At 40.1% G+C, this 20,289-nt stretch overlaps 1 protein-coding gene across 1 annotated transcript in view; it reads right to left on the bottom strand.

Moving 5' to 3' along the window:
* Positions 1-20,289, bottom strand: part of LOC124721514 (lysosomal aspartic protease) — a 32,830-nt gene that overhangs the window by 1,242 nt on the left and 11,299 nt on the right. The window contains exons 5-8 of the mRNA XM_047246530.1: positions 19,855-20,054; positions 18,099-18,221; positions 17,834-17,990; positions 3,553-3,645 (exon numbers count right to left, since the gene is read on the bottom strand). Coding sequence (XP_047102486.1) covers positions 3,553-3,645; positions 17,834-17,990; positions 18,099-18,221; positions 19,855-20,054 — 573 coding nt within the window. The remainder of the gene's footprint in view (positions 1-3,552; positions 3,646-17,833; positions 17,991-18,098; positions 18,222-19,854; positions 20,055-20,289) is intronic.

Consider the following 20,289-nt stretch of genomic DNA (forward strand, 5'->3'; position numbering starts at 1 on the left):
TGTCAGCATGCCCATGCAACATTTTACAGCACCACAAATCTTTTAGACCACCACACTAAACTGATCAACATTATTGCGACATTGTACTCCTACCCCAAGCACATCTTTTCAGGACTGCATTTGGCCACAACTTCATTTTTATGGATGACAATGAGTGAGTGCATACGTGGAAGAGCTTGTGGAACAAAAGGATATTCAGCAAATGAAGTGGCCTGCCTGTTAGCCTGACTTCAATCCCATCAAGCATCAATGGGATGACACGCACCAACAACTATCCAGCAGATGTCAATCACACTGGCGGAGGAATGGTATGCTCTACCACAACAATTCCATTGCAGAGCACGCAAAGCGGTTTGGTGATCACGCATCATTAACAACCATATCCACCATTTGTAATGTCAGGGGACCAACATAAATTGAGGTGACTTCAGTGTAATTATTGTCTTTGAATGAAAGTGTCATGTCTGTTCCTCTCTGTAACACTTATTTCTATATATAAGTTTCATCAAGCTATGTTGCTTGGCAGTGAAACCTCATGCAGAAGTTACTATTGTTAAGTTTTGCACACCAATGTAGAGGTCCACAATCATGTTTCTTCCAGACCTATTAGGTTCTTGCAACCACTTCAGGAGAGCGAACACTTACAGCGGAACTTAGAGTAGATATCTGCATCATTTAAGCCAGGATAGGTATATAAGTAATAACTTAACATAGCTACCAAGTTACTATGAATATCTACTATTCTACACATTCACGATGAGTAAATAGTGAACCCCTTAATGTAAAACCACTCAAATTAGTTTTTTTTATTATTATTATTCTGATAGAAACTTAAAATCCCTAGTGTACTTCGGCAACTCAAGAACAGATCTTGGAAAAAATAAAACCCCACTTATATCTGTTTCTGCACTGGTAGTTAAGTGCTGAGCCATTAGAGGAGCATCTGGTCCTACATTTGAAACCTGACTATTGTGTTTTGGTTGAGGTGGTTGCCACTAGATATTGTCTTTACTGTGTTCAGCTTTGCATACTCAGCAACAGCAACAAAATGTGCACTTTTGGACACTCCCTCCGGTATTACTGTTTAGGCAATGCTTTAACAAAAAAGTGAAGAAGAATGATGTTACTTCATTAGAGACTGAAAGTGATGACAGTTTGCCAGTTGAATGAGAAGTGCTCACCAGTAGTACGAGATAAATACATCTACTGTGCTCCACTATGCTCCTTTAAGATATATGTTCACAGGAAACTCTTGTGAAATACACGGTTGGACTTCATAGCTACACAGAAACTAAAAACTGACTAAATTTCATGATTTTTTTTATTTTACACATGTAGTTCCGTAGGACCAAACTGAGGAGCGCATCTCCAAGGTCATGGAACATGTCAATTCACGAAATTACAATATAAAAGTAATAACAGATAAAATAACATTTTTTTGAACCCAAATAAAAGACAAACCACAAGTTTATGTAAATGCAAACAATAACATTGGAAACAGCAAATTTTTCAAGGAACTCTTCAACAGGGGAATAGTGACCCATGAGGAAACTCTAGTTTCAATTTGAAAGAGTGGATTACCGCTAAAAGCTCTTAATTCGTGTGGTAGCTTATTGAAAATGGATGCTGCAGTATACTGCACACTTTTTTTTTTCCCCCAAGAGTGGAGGAAGTGCAATCTAAATGCAGATTCGACTTCTGCCTAGTATTAACTGAGTGACAGCTGCTATTTCTTGGGAATAGGCTGATACTGTTAACAAGAAGTGACAGTAAAGAATATATATGTATTGAGAGCCCAATGTCAAAATAACCAGACTAATGAAAAGGGGTTGACAAGAGGTTTGTGAACTCGCACCACTTATTACCCAAACCACCCATTTCTGAGCCAAAAATATCCGTTTAGAATGGGAAGAGTTACCTCAAAATATAATACCATACAACATAAGTGAATGAAAATAAGCAAAGTAGACTACTTTTCGTGTCAAACTATCACTCACTTCAGATACCATTCAAACAGTAAAGATGGTATCAAGTCTCTGAACAAGATCCCGAACATGCACTTTCCATGACAGTTTACTATCTATCTGAACACCTAGAAATTTGAACTGTTTAGTTTCACTAATCATATGCCCATTTTGTGACATTAAAATGTCAGGTTTGTTGAATTGTGTATTAGAAACTGTAAAAACTGCATCTTACTATGATCTAGCATTGGTTTATTTTCTACTAGCCATGAACATATGAACTGCACTATTTGAAACAATGCCCATGTTGCACACAACATCCTTTACTACCAAGCTAGTGTCATCAGCAAACAGAAATACTTTATAATCACCTGTAATACTAGAGGGTGTATCATTTACATAAATAAAAAACAGGATTAGCCCCAGCACTGATCCCTGGGTCACCCCCCCCCCCCCCCCCAAATTGACCATACCCCACTCAGACCCCACATAATAGACATTCTCAATACTGTGAATAATGACCTTTTGCTGTCTGTTGTTAAGATGTAAACCAACTGAGCTACTCCCCATATTCCATAATAGTCCAACTTCTGGAGCAGTATTTTGTGATCAAAAACTATCTTAGTTAAATAAAAAAAATATGCCTAGCATTCGAAACCTCTTGTTTAATGCATCCAATACCTCACAGAGGAAAGAGACTATAGCATTTTCAGTAGTTAAACCACTTCTAAAACCGAACTGTACATTTGATAGCAAATTATGTGAAATAAAATGATCAATTATCCTTACCTATACAGCATTTTCAATAACTTTAGCAAATAATGATGGCATAGAAATAGGTCTAAATTTTTTTACATTACCACTTTCTCCCTTTTTATGAATCAGCTTTACTACCAAGTACTTTAATCATTCACAAATCTGACCATTCTTAAAGGAAAATTATAAATATGGCTAAGTACAGGGATAACATGTGCAGCACGCACAGTACTTTAATATTCTGCTAGGCACTACATCATATCCATGAGAATCTTTAGTCTTCAGTGATTTAATTATTGACTGAATCTTCCCCTTGTCAGTTCCAAAAACTAGTATTTCAGACATGAATCTCTGAAGGGCATTTTTGAAGGGAGTTATAGGATTCCATGTAGAAACTAAGTTTTTATTTAATTCACCAGCAATGCTCAGAAAATGATTGCCAAATACTGTACATATATCTGACTTATCAGTAACAGAATTTTAGTCAAAATCCCATGCACAAGTACACTTCAAAGTTTTGCAACTAATTATTTTGAGCTCTAAAAGTTCTCTTTACCTGTATGTATGTGTGTGTGTCTACTTTTTCCATTAATAAAACTATATTTTTTGTAACCTATCCAGACTTTCAATGTTGAGGTGCTGGTTGCAACCAACATGTAAACTATTTTATATTTTTCAGCTCCTGGTGCATTTTAATCTAAACCAACTCTACACTATATTTCATTCTAAAATGACGGAATGTGTCACATTGAAGTAAATGGCAGCATGCAAATGAGGAACTAATTCTTGATCATTACTAAGATGATATACTGCTGTAAATATTTCAACTTACCCTGAGAACATAGTCCTTTCCTAATAGTGTGTAATTTTTCCCACCAAGAACAAAGTCAATAGCAGGTAGATTAGGAATCTGAGTGCAGTCAACCTGGAAAAGGAAGTACAGTCACATACTGGCTACACTATAAATGAAAAAGGCATTTACAAATAACTAGCTGTGGCATTATTAACATACCATAGAGAACATCACAAGTGTGTTCACAAATCTGTACTTCTGAGTACAGTGGCACGACATGTGCAGTACCCTAAAATAGCAAATGAACAGGAGCATTAAATAACTTGACTGTGGCACTTCAATGGACTGTCCAATGCATTATTGATGGGTGAGTTAAAATTAATGTGTTAATGGATGGACCACATATGGTTCAGGAAACTTACCTGGACATCTTTCATTGCTACAGTTCCTCGAGACATGTTTTGCAATTTATAAGGAAAAAAAAACGTTGTGCAGATATGTCAGTTTTGAAACAAGGATTCAAGACCTGAACATCCGAGGAAATGAATCGAAATTTTTCAGCTCTGCTTTCAGTTGCACTGTATACTATACCTTGGGGAGACAAATTAGAAGCCATTGCTTTACACAGTTACACTCTGCTAACCGAGCTAGGTTAATAATTGGCTCCTTTTACCGACCTCCCGACTCAGCAGCATTAGGGGCAGAACAACTGAGAGAAAATCTGGAATACAGTTCACATAAATTTTCTCAGCGTGTTATAGTCTTAGGTGGAGATTTCAATTTACCATATATAGACTGGGACACTCAGATGTTTAGGACGGGTGGTAGGGACAGATCATCGAGTGATATTATACTGAGTGCACTATCCAAAAATTACCTCGAGCAATTAAACAGAACCGACTCGTGGAGATAACATCTTGGACCTACTGATAACAAACAGACCCGAACTTTTCGACTCTGTAAGCGCAGAACAGGGAATCAGTGATCATAAGGTCGTTGCAGCATCCCTGAATATGGAAATAATTAAGATTATGAAAAAAGGGAGGAAGGTTTATCTGTTTAGCAAGAGTAATAGAACGCAGATTTCAGACTACCTAACAGATCAAAACGAAAATTTCTCTTCCGACACTGACAATGTTGAGTGTTTATGGAAAAAGTTCAAGGCAATCGTAAAATGCGTTTTAGACAGGCACGTGCCGAGTAAAACTGTGAGGGACGGGAAAAGCCCACCGTGGTTCAACAACAAAGTTAGGAAACTACTGCGAAAGCAAAGAGAGCTTCACTCTAAGTTTAAACGCAGCCAAAACTTCTCAGACAAACAGAAGCTAAACGATGTCAAAGTTGGTGTAAGGAGGGCTATGCGTGAAGCGTTCAGTGAATTCGAAAGTAAAATTCTGTGTACCGACTTGACAGAAAATCCTAGGAAGTTCTGGTCTTACGTTAAATCAGTAAGTGGCTCGAAACAGCATATCCAGACACTCTGGGATGATGATGGCATTGAAACAGAGGATGACACACGTAAAGCTGAAATACTAAACACCTTTTTCCAAAGCTGTTTCACAGAGGAAGACCGCACTGCAGTTCCTTCTCTAAATCCTCGCACAAACGAAAAAATGGCTGACATCGAAATAAGTGTCCAAGGAATAGAAAAGCAACTGGAATCACTCAACAGAGGAAAGTCCACTGGACCTGACGGGATACCAATTCGATTCTACACAGAGTAGGCGAAAGAACTTGGCCCCCTTCTAACCGCCGTGTACCGCAAGTCTCTAGAGGAATGGAAGGTTCCAAATGATTGGAAAAGAGCACAGGTAGTCCCAGTCTTCAAGAAAGGTCGTCGAGCAGATGCGCTAAACTCTAGACCTATATCTCTGACATTGATCTGTTTTAGACTTTTAGAACATGTTTTTTGCTCGAGTATCATGTCGTTTTCGGAAACCCAAACTCTACTATGTAGGTATCAACATGGATTCCGGAAACAGCGATCGTGTGAGACCCAACTCGCTTTATTTGTTCATGAGACCCAGAATATATTAGATACAGGCTCCCAGGTAGATGCTATTTTTCTTGACTTCCGGAAGGCGTTCGATACAGTTCCGCACTGTCGCCTGATAAACAAAGTAAGAGCCTACGGAATATCAGACCATCTGTGTGGCTGGATTGAAGAGTTTTTAGCAAACAGAACACAGCATGTTGTTATCAATGGAGAGACGTCTACAGACGTTAAAGTAACCTCTGGCGTGCCACAGGGGAGTGTTATGGGACCACTGCTTTTCACAATATATGTAAATGACCTAGTAGATAGAGTCGGAAGTTCCATGCGGCTTTTCGCGGATGATGCTGTAGTACACAGAGAAGTTGCAGCATTAGAAAATTGTAGCGAAATGCAGGAAGATCTGCAGCGGATAGGCACTTGGTGCAGGGAGTGGCAACTGACCCTTAACATAGACAAATGTAATGTGTTGCGAATACATAGAAAGAAGGATCCTTTATTGTATGATTACATGATAGCGGAACAAACACTGGCAGCAGTTACTTCTGTAAAATATCTGGGAGTATGCGTGCGGAACGATTTGAAGTGGAATGATCATATAAAATTAATTGTTGGTAAGGCGGGTACCAGGTTGAGATTCATTGGGAGAGTGCTTAGAAAATGTAGTCCATTAACAAAGGAGGTGGCTTACAAAACACTCATTCGACCTATACTTGAGTATTGCTCATCAGTGTGGGATCCGTACCAGATCGGGTTGACAGAGGAGATAGAGAAGATCCAAAGAAGAGCGGCGCGTTTCGTCACAGGGTTATTTGGTAACCGTGATAGCGTTACGGAGATATTTAACAAACTCAAGTGGCAGACTCTGCAAGAGAGGCACTCTGCATCGTGGTGTAGATTGCTAGCCAGGTTTCGAGAGGGTGCGTTTCTGGATGAGGTATCTAATATATTGCTTCCTCCTACTTATACCTCCCGAGGAGATCACGAATGTAAAATTAGAGAGATTAGAGTGCGCACTGAGGCTTTCAGACAGTCGTTCTTCCCATGAACCATACGCGACTGGAACAGGAAAGGGAGGTAATGACAGTGGCACGTAAAGTGCCCTCCGCCACACACCGTTGGGTGGCTTGCGGAGTATAAATGTAGATGTAGATGCTTAGGTACAGGTATTACAGCAGAAGAAATTTGTTATGGTGGTATGCTCGGGTCATCATTTTGTTATCAGTTTTTTCAACATTTAAGACAACTGCAGAGAGCTCCCAACTTCATGCTCCAACACTAATGAGCATTCTGTGTCTTGAGGCAACATGGGGCCTGATAAAAAATGTATTATTTTTTAACAAAAATAATAAAACATTAAGTTTTTAAAATTGTCCGGTTAAGCACATAATATTTGGTTCATTAGCTCTGTCATACTACACTCACTTGTCATTATTGTGTACAGTGTTCACAAATCGCACACTAAGCCGTTCGCCCCCTCTGCTGGTAGCACACTGCTGCCTGACTGTTCATGCATAAACAGTTTTGTAATCCATGCTGGCTGGTGCCAGGCTGCCCACAGGCAGGCGCTCTAGCTGGAACTGCCTGCACTATGATATACTGATGCAAATGACAAAAAATATTTTATAAACTTCCATTTTACACAAATTCCTAGCATTCCCTGATTTAATCAGAAAAATGTTACGTCACAGCAACATCCAGAAGTTAAACTACAGCAAAACCATTTTTTAACATACCTAAAGGAAAATATACTTGGGTCCCTTAAGAAGACGTTTACCTCAAATTACACTCTAAGAGTGACCCAGAATTAAAATTCAAATTTACTCTTTTCCTCTTCGAGGTGAATGTGGTAGGAACTGAAATACAGCCCACAATAAAAATATTGTCTCCATGGTAAATCCTGAAATATGTATTATTACCACTCTTTCATAGGACCTTAAAAATCTTTCCACTTATAAGTTAACAAACAATTACGTTTATCTCAATGAAAAGAGCAACTCTTCTTCCAGTATAACATACTAACAGGACTTGTCACTCCAGATGGTGGCTGCTGGAAAGAACTTACTCAGACTGTAGGAGAGAAGAAAGTTCGTAACACTATGAAGTCATTACACAACTGCAGTTAAACTTTCTGCAGGAGACAGCTTCCCTTACTCATCATTCTTACTGCCACCTATTTCACCTTGTTCCTTTAGATCAGTTACTATAGTCTGCTTCATGAGAGGCAGGAATTCATTGTCATAATGGACAAAGAGTTAAAATGTTCCACTTGACAGATATAAAGCATTCAATTCTTCTTCAGTATAAATCTTTTTACAGTAACTGCTGTTGTCCTGCTGTCAGAAGTTCAACACAGTTGGGCCACAGCTTTCCAGGTAGCTACAATCATATGCTCAGCAAGCATAATTTTCATTAATTCCTTGCTACTGGAGTAACAAAATAGACCTCTGCATAACATCAATTCCCTATTTTGCTAAGACTTAGTGAACTGTGCTAATGTCCACAGGGGCAGTTAACTTACACTTCGGAAGCAAGAACACTCATGGGAAATGAAGACAACTTTTGATGTGGAGATTATTGTATCAATAATAAGAGCAGTGTCTCATTCTGCAGTCATCTTGGCATCTAAATATCTAAATAATCAAAATTTTTGTAGTCTTCCAAAAATTTCTGTTGATGTCTTAAATGCTAGACACTGTTTTACGTCTTAAAAACATGAGGTACTTTAAAAGCTTTTAGAATCATTAATAGTGGGCATATTGCATTTTAATCAACTTTAACACATTGCAGTGTTGTTATTTACTCTGTTCACCTCAATGACATTTTATACTCTAGTAGTGTACTTTCTGAGGGGAGTAAATAGCAAATTACTAATTAAGCAACACTTCAACAATATACTCTCCACCTTTTATCACACATGATTAAGTATTATACTTCCCTGATTTCAAAATTTACATGTCCATAGCCACTCTTTTCACTTGACTTATTAGATCCTTAAGCAATTACTCTTAAGAGCAAATGAATTAAATTGTCAAATCAAAATGAAAATTAGGTGCCCCACCTCTCACCAATACAAAGTATCTGAAGGAACTGTCACGACATTATGACGTCGTTTGTGAAACAAAGGTAATGACTACTATGAAGTAGAATGCCAAAAAATGTGTCCAAATAGTTGCTCTCTAATTACTTTAAAACACTCTACACACCTCTGATTAACCTCAATGTGTAGCTTTGTCAATAAGATGATCCTTCATAGTTATGAAAGTACTACACAAAGGCACTTTCAAAACACACCTGATGCCAGTGTCTGCATTTATTGTACTTACAAACCAATCAGAATTTTCCAGGCTGTCTGGTTGCGTTAACTGTACAAGTACTAAATTTGAAGTTACATGCAATTGAATTCTTTTTTACAAAATGCAAGTAATTGATAGATGAATCTACTCAACAAGTGACAGCACAAGAACACACACACAAAATTGTATTACAGTCTGCAGGCTTTTGGAGCCAGTGGCGCCGCTTCCTGGCAGAAGGGTTGAAGGGGAGAGAGGAGAGGTGAAGGAAAAGGACTGGTGTGGTTTAGGAAAAGGGATAGATGGGATGAGAAGGAAAGACAGACTGTTGGGCATTGAACTGGATCAGATTTGAAAACCTGAGAGCTTAAAAGTGGAAGATAGGATAATATGCAAGCCATAGATTATTGCTAATACACCGTGCAAGAGTTAAAAAGAGCAGAAAGGTAAGTGCACTGTATCTGATAGTGGTGGTAAGGGGACAGCAAATAAAAGACAGGTCAGAAAATGAAAGATTTAAAAAACTGACAGGAAGTGAAGAAAGGAATAGTTACTATGAAGAAATGTTAAAACCAAAGAAATTAATGTAAATTAAGGCCAGATGGGTGGCAAGAAGGAAGGACATGTTGCAGCATCAGTTCCCACATGTCAAGTTCTGAGAAACTGGTGTAAGACTCCAGATGGCAAATGCAAAACAGACACCAAGGTCATGACTAGTGTTTTAGAGCATGCTCTGCAATACGATACTGTATGTTGCCAGCTTACACCCTCTGTCTAAGCCCAATCATTCTAACTGATAACTTGGTAATCAAGCAGATGTAAAAGGTCAAACAGTGTTTATGTGACAGCTGATATGACATGTGTTGCTTCACAGGTAGCTCTTACTTTGATAGTATATGTGTTGCCAGTTACAGGGCTGGTATAGGTGGTGGTAGGAGGGTGCATAGAACATCCACATCTACATGGCTACTCTGTGAATCATACTTAGGTGCCTGTTAGAGGGTTCATGAAACCATCTTCACAATAATTTTGTTATTCTACTCTGTAACTGCGTGAGGAAAAATTATCACCTATACCTTTCCACGCAAGTTCTGATTTCCCTTCTTTAATATGATGATTGCTTCTCCCTATGTAGACTGGCATCAACAAAATATTTTCACATTCAGAGGAGAAAGCTGATGACAAATTTTGTGGGAAGATCCCGCAACAGCAAGAAACACCTTTGTTTTAATGATGTCCACCCCAAATCCTGTACCATGTCCATGACATTCTCCCCCTACTTCTCGATACAACAACACATGTTGCCCTTCTTTGTACTCTGATAATCCTATCTGTAAGAATCCCACACATGCAGCAGTACCCCAAACAAGGATGGAAGAGCTAGTGAGGGCAGTCATTAGCAGATCTGTTGCATCAATAAAACAGTCTTTGGTTCATCAGGTTACTCAGGCGGTAGCTATCTAGAGATGTTGGATTCTTCCCAGGCTTAAAGACAGGATAATTATACTGTCTCACCATTGTGACAGGAAAGCACCCACGAGCCAAATGCAGTTGAAGATCCCGAGGAGACATTGCCTCTGGGCAATGTCCAAGTATTGGATCATCTGGATATGGATGGAATTTGGGCCTGGGGCCATGTCCTCTGACGAGGTAAGAGCCTGCAAGAATGCTCATTCAGTGAAGGGTTCAGTGTGGTGCAGGTTGAAACAGGAGGGTCTGTTCAAATTGGCATTTCTGCTGGAGAAAGGTAGTGGGATAGGAAGAGGACACCGATGCTGTTGCAAAGTGTCTTGAGGTTTTCTGCAAGGACCAATGAATCAAGTGCACAGAGCACCTTGGAGGTTCAGACCCTTAGCTGACTCACTGGCAGCCCAGAAGCCTACAGTGCTTGGACCAAAGCTGTGATGAGGCATATGTCACCAGGGAGGAAACCTAGCACTTCCAGCATTCCTTTTTACTCTGCTTAACAAAGTAAAGAGCCTTACCATGAAGACACTCAAAAGTGGGGATTTTGGTTGTGAAGTGTGCCGTTTAAATCACTGTGGTGCCCTTCGATGGTCCTGGACAGCAACTGTTACATCCTTGGTCCACCGTGGTACTTGTCGAAGAGGGGAACATGGGATAGGGGTGACAATAGCGCCAGAAGCATGAAGAATAGTGGCAGACACATCTTTTCAGGAAACATTCCTCACACACAAATAAAGAAAAGATGTTATGTGGACATGTGTCCGGAAACGCTTAATTTCCATGTTAGAACTCATTTTAGTTTCTTCCACCTACGCTCAATGGAGCATGTTATCATGATTTCATACGGGATACTCTACCTGTGCTGCTAGAACTTGTGCCTTTACAAGTACGACACAACATGTGGTTCACGCACGGCGGAGCTCCTGCACATTTCAGTCGAAGTGCTCGTACGCTTCTTAACAGATTCGGTGACCAATGGATTGGTAGAGGCAGACCAATTCCATGGCCTCCACGCTCTCCTGACCTCAACCCTCTTGACTTTCATTTATGGGGGCATTTGAAAGCTCTTGTCTACGCAACCCCGGTACCAAATGTAGAGACTCTTTGTGCTCGTATTGTGGACGGCTGTGATACAATACTCCATTCTCCAGGGCTGCATCAGCGCATCAGGGATTCCATGCGACGGAGGGTGGATGCATGTATCCTCGCTAACGGAGGACATTTTGAACATTTCCTGTAACAAAGTGTTTGAAGTCACGCTGGTACGTTCTGTTGCTGTGTGTTTCCATTCCATGATTAATGTGATTTGAAGAGAAGTAATAAAATGAGCTCTAACATGGAAAGTAAGCGTTTCCGGACACATGTCCGCATAACATATTTTCTTTCTTTGTGTGTGAGGAATGTTTCCTGAAAGTTTGGTCATACCTTTTTGTAACACCCTTTGCAGAATGCCCAATGCGGGGGCCTGTCTGCCTGGTGGCAGCAGGGGAATGACAATCACCAGAAAGTGGTCACTGTCACAAAGATGATCATGGGGCGACCAATGTAGGGAAGCCACGAGAGCAGGGGATGAGATTATGAGATCGATAGCAGTGAAGGTGCCATGAGCAGCACTGAAGTGGGTAGGGGAACTCTCACTGAGGAGAGAGAGTCTGCAATAAGTTGGTCAATTAAGACACCCCTACCCACTGAAGTGGCTATCTCCCACAATTGATGATGGGCATAAGGAGGAGAAACAGGGGGGCAGGAGTTGCTGCATTATGGTAGACAGTTCAACATAAGGAAGTGGCCTACCAGGAGGGAGCTAGACATTGCAAACAAGGATTGCCGAAGTCGTTTGCACTCTAACCACTATTCCTCCCAAGTTGGTACAAAGGGGGATCCAGTCCCTATTGACATCAGAGTGAACCAAAGTGCAGACTCAACCAAATGCTACCCAGGGACCAACATGGCTCTAACAGAACGAGAGTGGTAATCACAGAAGTGCATTTCTCGAAGAGCAAGACAGAACACAGAACTGGAGGAAACAAGACCTATTTCCGGTACGTAACAAAAGTATCCATTGCAATTCCACTGGATGATAGTGTGGCGAGAGTCCAGGTTAGATATAAAGAAACAGAGAGGTGGTCATGTCACTCGATCTGTGGTGGGCACGGTCAAGGATGAGGTTAACAACCATAAATAAGATGTCAGACTCAGGTTGCGAGGGGGCAGATTGCACCTCTGAGGACGAAGTGGATGAGAGGGCACAGAGGGTGTACAGGTGTGTTCAAGATCTGGAACTGAAAGAAAAAGGGCAACCCTTTTTGTGGATGAGTTGTGGTAGTACGCTTACAGCCTGAGAGATGCTGGGGAGAGGAGTTCTGGGCAGGAACCCCATCTCCAGCAGGTGCCAAAGAAGGGGGCACTACTTCAGCTGTGGAGGGGGAGCGGCTCCCGGAGGGGAGGTCATGGGAACTGCAGAGGACGGGCAAGGGAAATGAGGATGGGGCTCGGTTAAGGATGAGGTAGGTGGGGGAAAGGATGTAACACAGGCAAAAGTTGAAGAAGAAAGTGACAGTGGATGGTGGGTCTAATATTTTTGGTGAGCCTCAGCATAAGACAGGAGATCCAAGGACAGACTCACTCACGTAACCTCAACCTGGTGTGCAAGGGGAGTGACGGTCATAAAAATTTACACACGCAGGTGGCGGGACACAGGAGCTACCCTCATGGAGTGGGTGTCCACAGCCACCACACAGAGGGTCCGCCATACAGTGGGAAGACATGCCGAAAACGGTAGCACTGAAAGCACGTCATAAGTGGTGGGACGTATGGCTCCACATCACATCTTTGGCACATTACCTTTACCACCTCTGGGAGCGTATTCCCTCAAAAGCCAGAATGAAGGTTCTCTGGTATCTGTGTGGTTGTATTTACAACCCTTCTGCAAATGTCTAACAAAATGAATGCCGCGTCACTCCAGATTAGCCTGGAGTTCATCAGTTTTCAGGATGAGGCCCCTGTGAAAAATCACTCCCTTGACCATATTCAGAGGTTGGTGAGGGGTAATACACAGTGGGACATTGCCAAGACCATCACAAGCACAAAGAGCTGCACACTGAGCAGTAGAAGGTGCTGTGGCCAACAGGGAGTCCGACCAAATCTTACTGAGAGACTCCAAACTTGTCCTTGATATTCTCCACAAAAAACAATGGCCTTGTAGCGGTGAATGTGTCCCCATCAGTCATAGTACAGATGAGGTTGCAGGGAAAGCATTTCATCCCAAGACAGTGATCCTGGCCCTCCTCCCATAGTGTAGCAGTGGAAGGGAAGGCTGCCAGGTCATACGAAGCAGCATTCAATGATCCTTTACCATTCGAAGAGACGGCCATTTGAGACCAGCCAGATTTTTGCAGCTTTATATGCTTCATGTGTCAAGCATCCATCCCGATACCACCCACTCCGATCAGGGGCTCTCCCAAATTGGCACCACCCAGCCACAGCAAGGGCCGCCTGGCACAGCAGCTGTTGCCGGTAGTTGCAATGCTTCAAGAAGACAAGCAATCACTCCTTGGTGTACACGGGGAGGAAACAGCTCAGGTGTCAGTAGTGTAATCCTTGTGTTGCCAGGGGGCTGAACCAGATGAGTACAAACAGCCCCACCACTCTGACAGGCTGGTGACGTAACAGGGTAGAGGGGACTACAATGGGGAAGGAAGAGTTTAAGGAAGGGGGAGAGGAATCCACACCATGCATGCTAGGAAGGAAGTTTTTCCTCAAACGGCTCACACTAAAAACAGAAAATTTCAAAGCGGAGGTCAAACTTACGCAGAGACCTTAATGCCAAAAGGTACGAAAGACAACAGGCAGAAAGAACAAAATTGCAAGCAATACAGGGAACCAGGTGGAGAGCCAGGTCGAACTAATCTTAAAAGCAAGAGGGGGGAAGGAAGGGGCAACAGGTAAGGAGCAAGAATAGGGAGGGAGGAGCAGGGGAAGGAAATGCAGCCAGGGAAGTAAGAATATGCTGCAATAGCTTGGGCCCTGTGTGCGCCATGCATGAAAGAACCATTAGGCCCCTGGAGAGTCTTACTCTACAACTTTCCATCAACTACTACTCACTGTGGCCTCTCTAACAGGAATTCACGAATCAAGTTGCATAAATCAGACGATATTCCATAAGCACGCAATTTCGCAATTTGATTACAAGCTGTTTGTGAGTTGCAGTGTCAAAAGCTCTCTGGAAATTTAGAAATACAGAATCAATTTGAAATCCTTTGTCGATAGCACTCACTGTACGAGTCAAGGACTAGTTTTATTCCATTAGAGCAATGTTTTCTAAATTTGTGCTTCGTGCCAACACACCTTTCCCCTCAAAGTAATTTATGATGTTCAAACACAATACAGGTTCCAAAAATCCTGTACTATATGTTAATGATCTGGGCCTGTAATTTAGTGGATTAATTCTACAGCCTTTCCAGAGTATTTATGTGACCTGCGCAATTTTCCCATCTTGCGTATGGGTCTTTCGTTGAGAGAGCAGTTGTGTATGATGGTTGAGTATGGAGCTATTACATCAGTATAATCTGAAAGGTACCCAATTGGTAAAAAACCTGGACCAGAAGACTTGCTTTTATTAAGAGTTTCTACATTATTCTGACGATATCTACTTCTAAGTTACTCATGGTGGCAGCTGATCTCTATTTGAATTCTGGAATATTTACTTTGACTTCTTTGGTGAAGTAGTTTTAGAAGGCTGTGTTTAGTAACTCTGCTCTAGCAGTAATGACATTGATAGTATTTCAACTGCTATCATGCAGAGAAGGCATTAATTGTCTCTTGCTACTAGCATACCTTACATATGATCAGAATCTAGATTTTCTGCTACTTTTGAGAAAATTTCATTGTGGAAACTATTTTAAGTACCTTGCATTCAAGTCAGTGTTAAATTTCGAGCTTCTGGGAAATATCACCAATCTTGGAGATTTTGTGTTCATTTAAATTTGGCACGCTTTTCTTGTTTCTGCAACAGTGTTCTGACTTTTGAACCATGGGTAGGAACAGGAAAAAATCTTATTTTTTGCACTTTTCGTTGTTATTTTTTTGGCAAGCTTTTTCTATTATCAGTTACCTATTTTTGTCACATTTAACCATTTTTTCAATGCTGTGTTGAAAATGCAACTATTCCTAAGCTAGGGTTGGTCAAAAATGAGACAAGTGTAGAGAAAAATTATTTTAACAAAAAATATTGACACAAATAATTACTTAAAAACAAATGCCAAAGGTAAAAAAGGAAAATAACAGTATTTTGCAGATATTTTACTGACATTTTTGCACTTCACACCATTCTTGAGCTGTTGAGACCACAGAAGAAATAAATAATTAAAATTCACACAGTGGTTGTTCGTATGCACTCACAAAAGTCTAAAGGACACTAGTGACTTCGAGACTAAAAAGTAGTGCGACAGCTGAACATGGAACACTTCGACATTAAATATGTCACCATCATCATTAGATTTAAGACACTTCTTACAATAACATTTTGTTGAAAAACATCGAATTTGTTTTACTCCCATAAAAACCGCCGAATTCACATTATTTGTTGTGTTATCATTTAAACTAATTTTTCCTGTCCCTAACCATGGGGGATCAGCTCTGTCTATTGTTAATTTATTTGGTATAAATCTCTTAACTGCTGTAGATACTATTTCTTTGAATTCAAGGACATCTGGTCTACCCTTACGTTATTAATTTGGAACGAGTGGAGATTGTCTCTCTGGAAAGCGTCGAGCACATATTTATCTGCTTTTCTTAATAGATATATATATTTCATTTATTTTTAGTGGATTTGGGAGTTACAGTATTCAGTCTTGCTATGACAACCCTGTGTTCACTAATCCCTGTATTTGTTTTGCAGCAGGGATTGTCACAGGGGTAAGAGCCAGGGAGATGGATGTAGAATGAGCATGGTGTCTGACAAGGATATTTGAGAGACTGGCAGGGCGACAAAAAGATATTTTACGTGTGGCGAGCAAAATCTGCCAAGGAACTCCTGTCAGGGCACGATTTTATGAATGCATGGCCTTGTTGAAGTAACTGCTTCATAAATTTGGAGTACACCACTTGTCACACAGAATTATCCTGGTCTTGAATGTACTAATCAGCTACTTCGACAATGCTTTGTGACTTACTAAAAAAATCATACCCTGAAATGAAACCCATTCTGTCCAAGATTTTGCCCACCACAGCTAGAATAGCTTTTCGTCACCCTCCCAATCTCCGCAATATCGTTGTCGGACCCTATGCTCCTCCTGCATCTATCTCCTTACTCTATGGCTCCTACCCCTGTGACCATCCTTGCTGCAAGACTTTCCCAATGCATCCTCCTACCACCATCTACATCAGCCCTGTAACTGGCAAAACATACTATCAACGTAAGAGCCAACTGTGAAATGATACGTCATATCAGTTGTTATGTAAACACTGTTGGGAATTTTATATTGGCATGATTACAACCAAGTTATCGGTTAGGATGAATGGGTATATGCAGAGGGTGTGTGTTGGCGTATTACCCTATCTTCCACCTTTAAGCTCTCAGGTTTTTAAATCGGACCTGGTGCAGTTCTCAACAGTCAATCTTTTCTTCTTATTCCATCCGATAAGTCTCCCCTGACCTGGGGTTCTGTGCGACTTTTCTGAACTCTTCCCCTTTTCCTAAACCTCACAAGTCCTGGCTCCCGAAGCTTGCAAACTTAAATACCTTTTTTTGTGTGTGTGTTCTCCTGCCGCCACTTTTCGAGTAGATTTTTTATCTATCCAATTACTTATATTTTCAAAAACTGATTATTTTTGTTGATGTCTTAACGTACAACAATTCAAGTCCATGCTGAATTCTTGTGGTTTCTTTTGTGGCACCAATGATGTGTTCACCTCCACTATGCTGAGACCCTCAAATGATCACACAATACCAACTTGTCACCATTCATTGGACTGCGCATTCACTAGCGTGTAATATTTACCAGAAAAACCTAATTTTGTTTAATTACCTAACAAATTAATGAGGAACCAAAAAATTATGCAAACCTGTTTTAGTGGTGATGATACACACGTCACAGAGCCACAATACAACACATTGTACTATGATGTAAAAAATGAATTAAGATGAACTTTATTAATAATGTTCCATTTCAATATTTTTCAACAGTAACAAGAACACAAAGTAATTGTAACTGTATTGCTTTCTTAGGATTGCAAATATTTATTTCTTCCCAGTAACAGTTATCACCTATTTGCTGTGCTAATATTATAAAAAGAACAAAAATATTTCCTTTAAAACAGTTTTTTTCCATCACATTTTTGGAAAACATTTGCCAATTTTAAAGTTATTTTCATGGTTACTACTGGAATAAGGCAAAATGTAAAGAAGAGTGATAGCTTGTCTGTGGATTTTTTTCCTTCTTTTTGGGGAGGGGGGGGGGGGGGGGGGGAGAGAATGAGGAAGGGTGAGAGGGACAGTGGAATGATCAATCAACTTAACAATAATAGAAAAAAAAATTATAAAAACACTTCCAAAATAGTGTCTTACCATGTATTCTCCACCAACAATTGGTGTAGCTCCAATAGCCTTATTGAGGTCTTTTATTTCACTAAGTGGTCCAGCGATGAGGCTGGTGCCAGTATCAGCAATTGCCTCACAACCAGATGCACAGAATGTTGACTGACTGGCTCCATTCACAATAACTCTATAAAATACACTCAACTGATTAAACTTTTCCTGTCTTATAATTTTACATTTATTATGGTAATAGTACAAGGTTCTGTAACTGAATGGATTATTTTAAGACCCTTACTTGTCCATTTTGAACTGCCAATACATTTTACGATCCACTGGTAAATATGTGAAGTCACCTTTGTAGTGTTTTGGATCAGAACCACCAAGAATAAGTTCTCCACCCAATGGCGCATCTGGGTCTCTGAAAACAAAAAGAAAGTATAGCTATATCTTTACAAATTTGTTGGCAGATTTTTAAATTTATTTTAATTAAATGTAGACGTCAAACATAACTATGCCCAAAAAGAGATTTTAAGCAGTGACAAAGAGATTTTTTTAAAAAAAAAAAAAAAAGGCAATTTTCAACTAAACATACTTCATTTTTTGAGGTTTAACACTTAACATGGAACAAGATTATCAAATCAATAAAGCCTTAATGGTAAGCAAGCATAACTTTAATGTTCATGGCATGTAACAAATTTTACTAATTTGCAAATTTATTGTTGGCAATTAACATATGAGAACTAATATTCTCAATGTTAGATTCCTAACTGAGAAATGTGGGCTAATTAGCATCAGAAGCCTGGAACTTTAAATTCACTGATAAGCTGTCTCATATGAGAGAGAGCAATCCCTCCAGCTACAATATCCTGTTTCATAATCTTGCTGCAACTGTGACCAAATGATGAATCTTTATGATCTGTCCAAGTGAAAACATTACTGGTAACTTATCTGGAGGGCAGTGTGTGGGAAGGGAATCAGATTTCACAATTCTTTGCTCATACTATAGACTAACCAGACCAATCATACTACTTAGATGAAGTACTGTGTATACACACTTGGCTGTACAGTATATTGGCAATGAAATTTCAGGTTGCTTCACACACAGCCATTTGTAACCACTCCTGCCAGGTGGCCAGGTGTAAACAGCTTCCCACAGAGATCTCAGGTCGTAGCAGCTGGCTCTACCTCTTGGGCAGACATTTGCAAACTGCCAGGAATTTTAATTAAGATGTAATTGTCACAACTGTGTAAAGCTATCAACATTCTTCCTACTTTTAGGGGATCAAAATTAATTAGGGGACTGAGGGATGTTCTAAACTTATTCAAACAGATGAATGTTAAACAATAGGCTAAATTGTTCTATAATTTACAAACAGAGTTGAGAGCAGCCTTCACTAACCAGATGATCTACTGGCATACAGGGAGTAATCAGTGAACACAGGAATCAGACAGACACAATTATGACAGACACTGTCTTTTGTCCCGACGTTTCCCTTCCAGCCTTTACTCCAACCGTCAAAACAGTAGTTTTTGTGGTACTGCACCTCCTCTATGGAGAAGAGCCATTTCAATTTTTGCATGAATTGAAGGGTTGCTACCATCTTCAGATAAAAAATCAACACTTTTCAAAATGATCACATCAGAATACAGATTACAGCATGTTTCTCAGTAAGGCAGGAATCTATTACAGTATTTCCCATTTCAGTTTTAAATCAGTGGTAAATTTGCATTTAATGTTTGGGGCACTTAGAAATTGAACTGGTAAGTCAACCAGAGAGTCATCATTAAAATGGGTTCAAAATTTTCAATGGCGTGTGTTCAGTTTTAATTACCTGGGGTTTCTTGCTTTGTTAATGGCCTGTTGCAAATCCACATGTGCATGCCCCAATGCATGACAAACCTTGCCATGATGGCTGTGTTTCACACTGACACACCCATACTTCATTTTCCCACCCACTGTGATACACTTTCAGTATTATTTTTTCAAGAAACTGAGTAGTTACTCTCCCACTTAAAATTTAAGCCTAAGCTGTGTGCTGTCTAGACATTACCTGCTTAGATAGAAAGAGAAGACAGGTGCTGAAACCAATCCTTGTTTGAACATGTTGTAAAATACTGGTACCACACCATCAACTGATATGGTGCTATAAGCCATTCCAAGGATACCATCAAATTTGGCAGCAACAAAAGCAAGACCAGGTTCACTTATTGCTTCTGCAAATGTCTGGTTCTTTACCTCCAAACCACCAACCTGAAAAATGTACAGAATGTGCTAAACCTATGTCTAAAAATAATTTAATTTTTGACAACAATAACATAAAATGTTCATGTTATTTCAGTCTTTTGTGACCTTTTGCTCTGTGGTAAGAAAAAAAAATTTAAATACTGATTATAGCATGATCTTAGCCCTAACCTTTTCCTGTTACTCTGTCTGCTTTACTAATAATATGTCGCCATCTATCCTGCTGATAGGTATCAACTTCACT

Source organism: Schistocerca piceifrons, chromosome X (assembly GCF_021461385.2).
Source record: "Schistocerca piceifrons isolate TAMUIC-IGC-003096 chromosome X, iqSchPice1.1, whole genome shotgun sequence".
Taxonomy (NCBI): Eukaryota; Metazoa; Arthropoda; class Insecta; order Orthoptera; family Acrididae; genus Schistocerca; species Schistocerca piceifrons.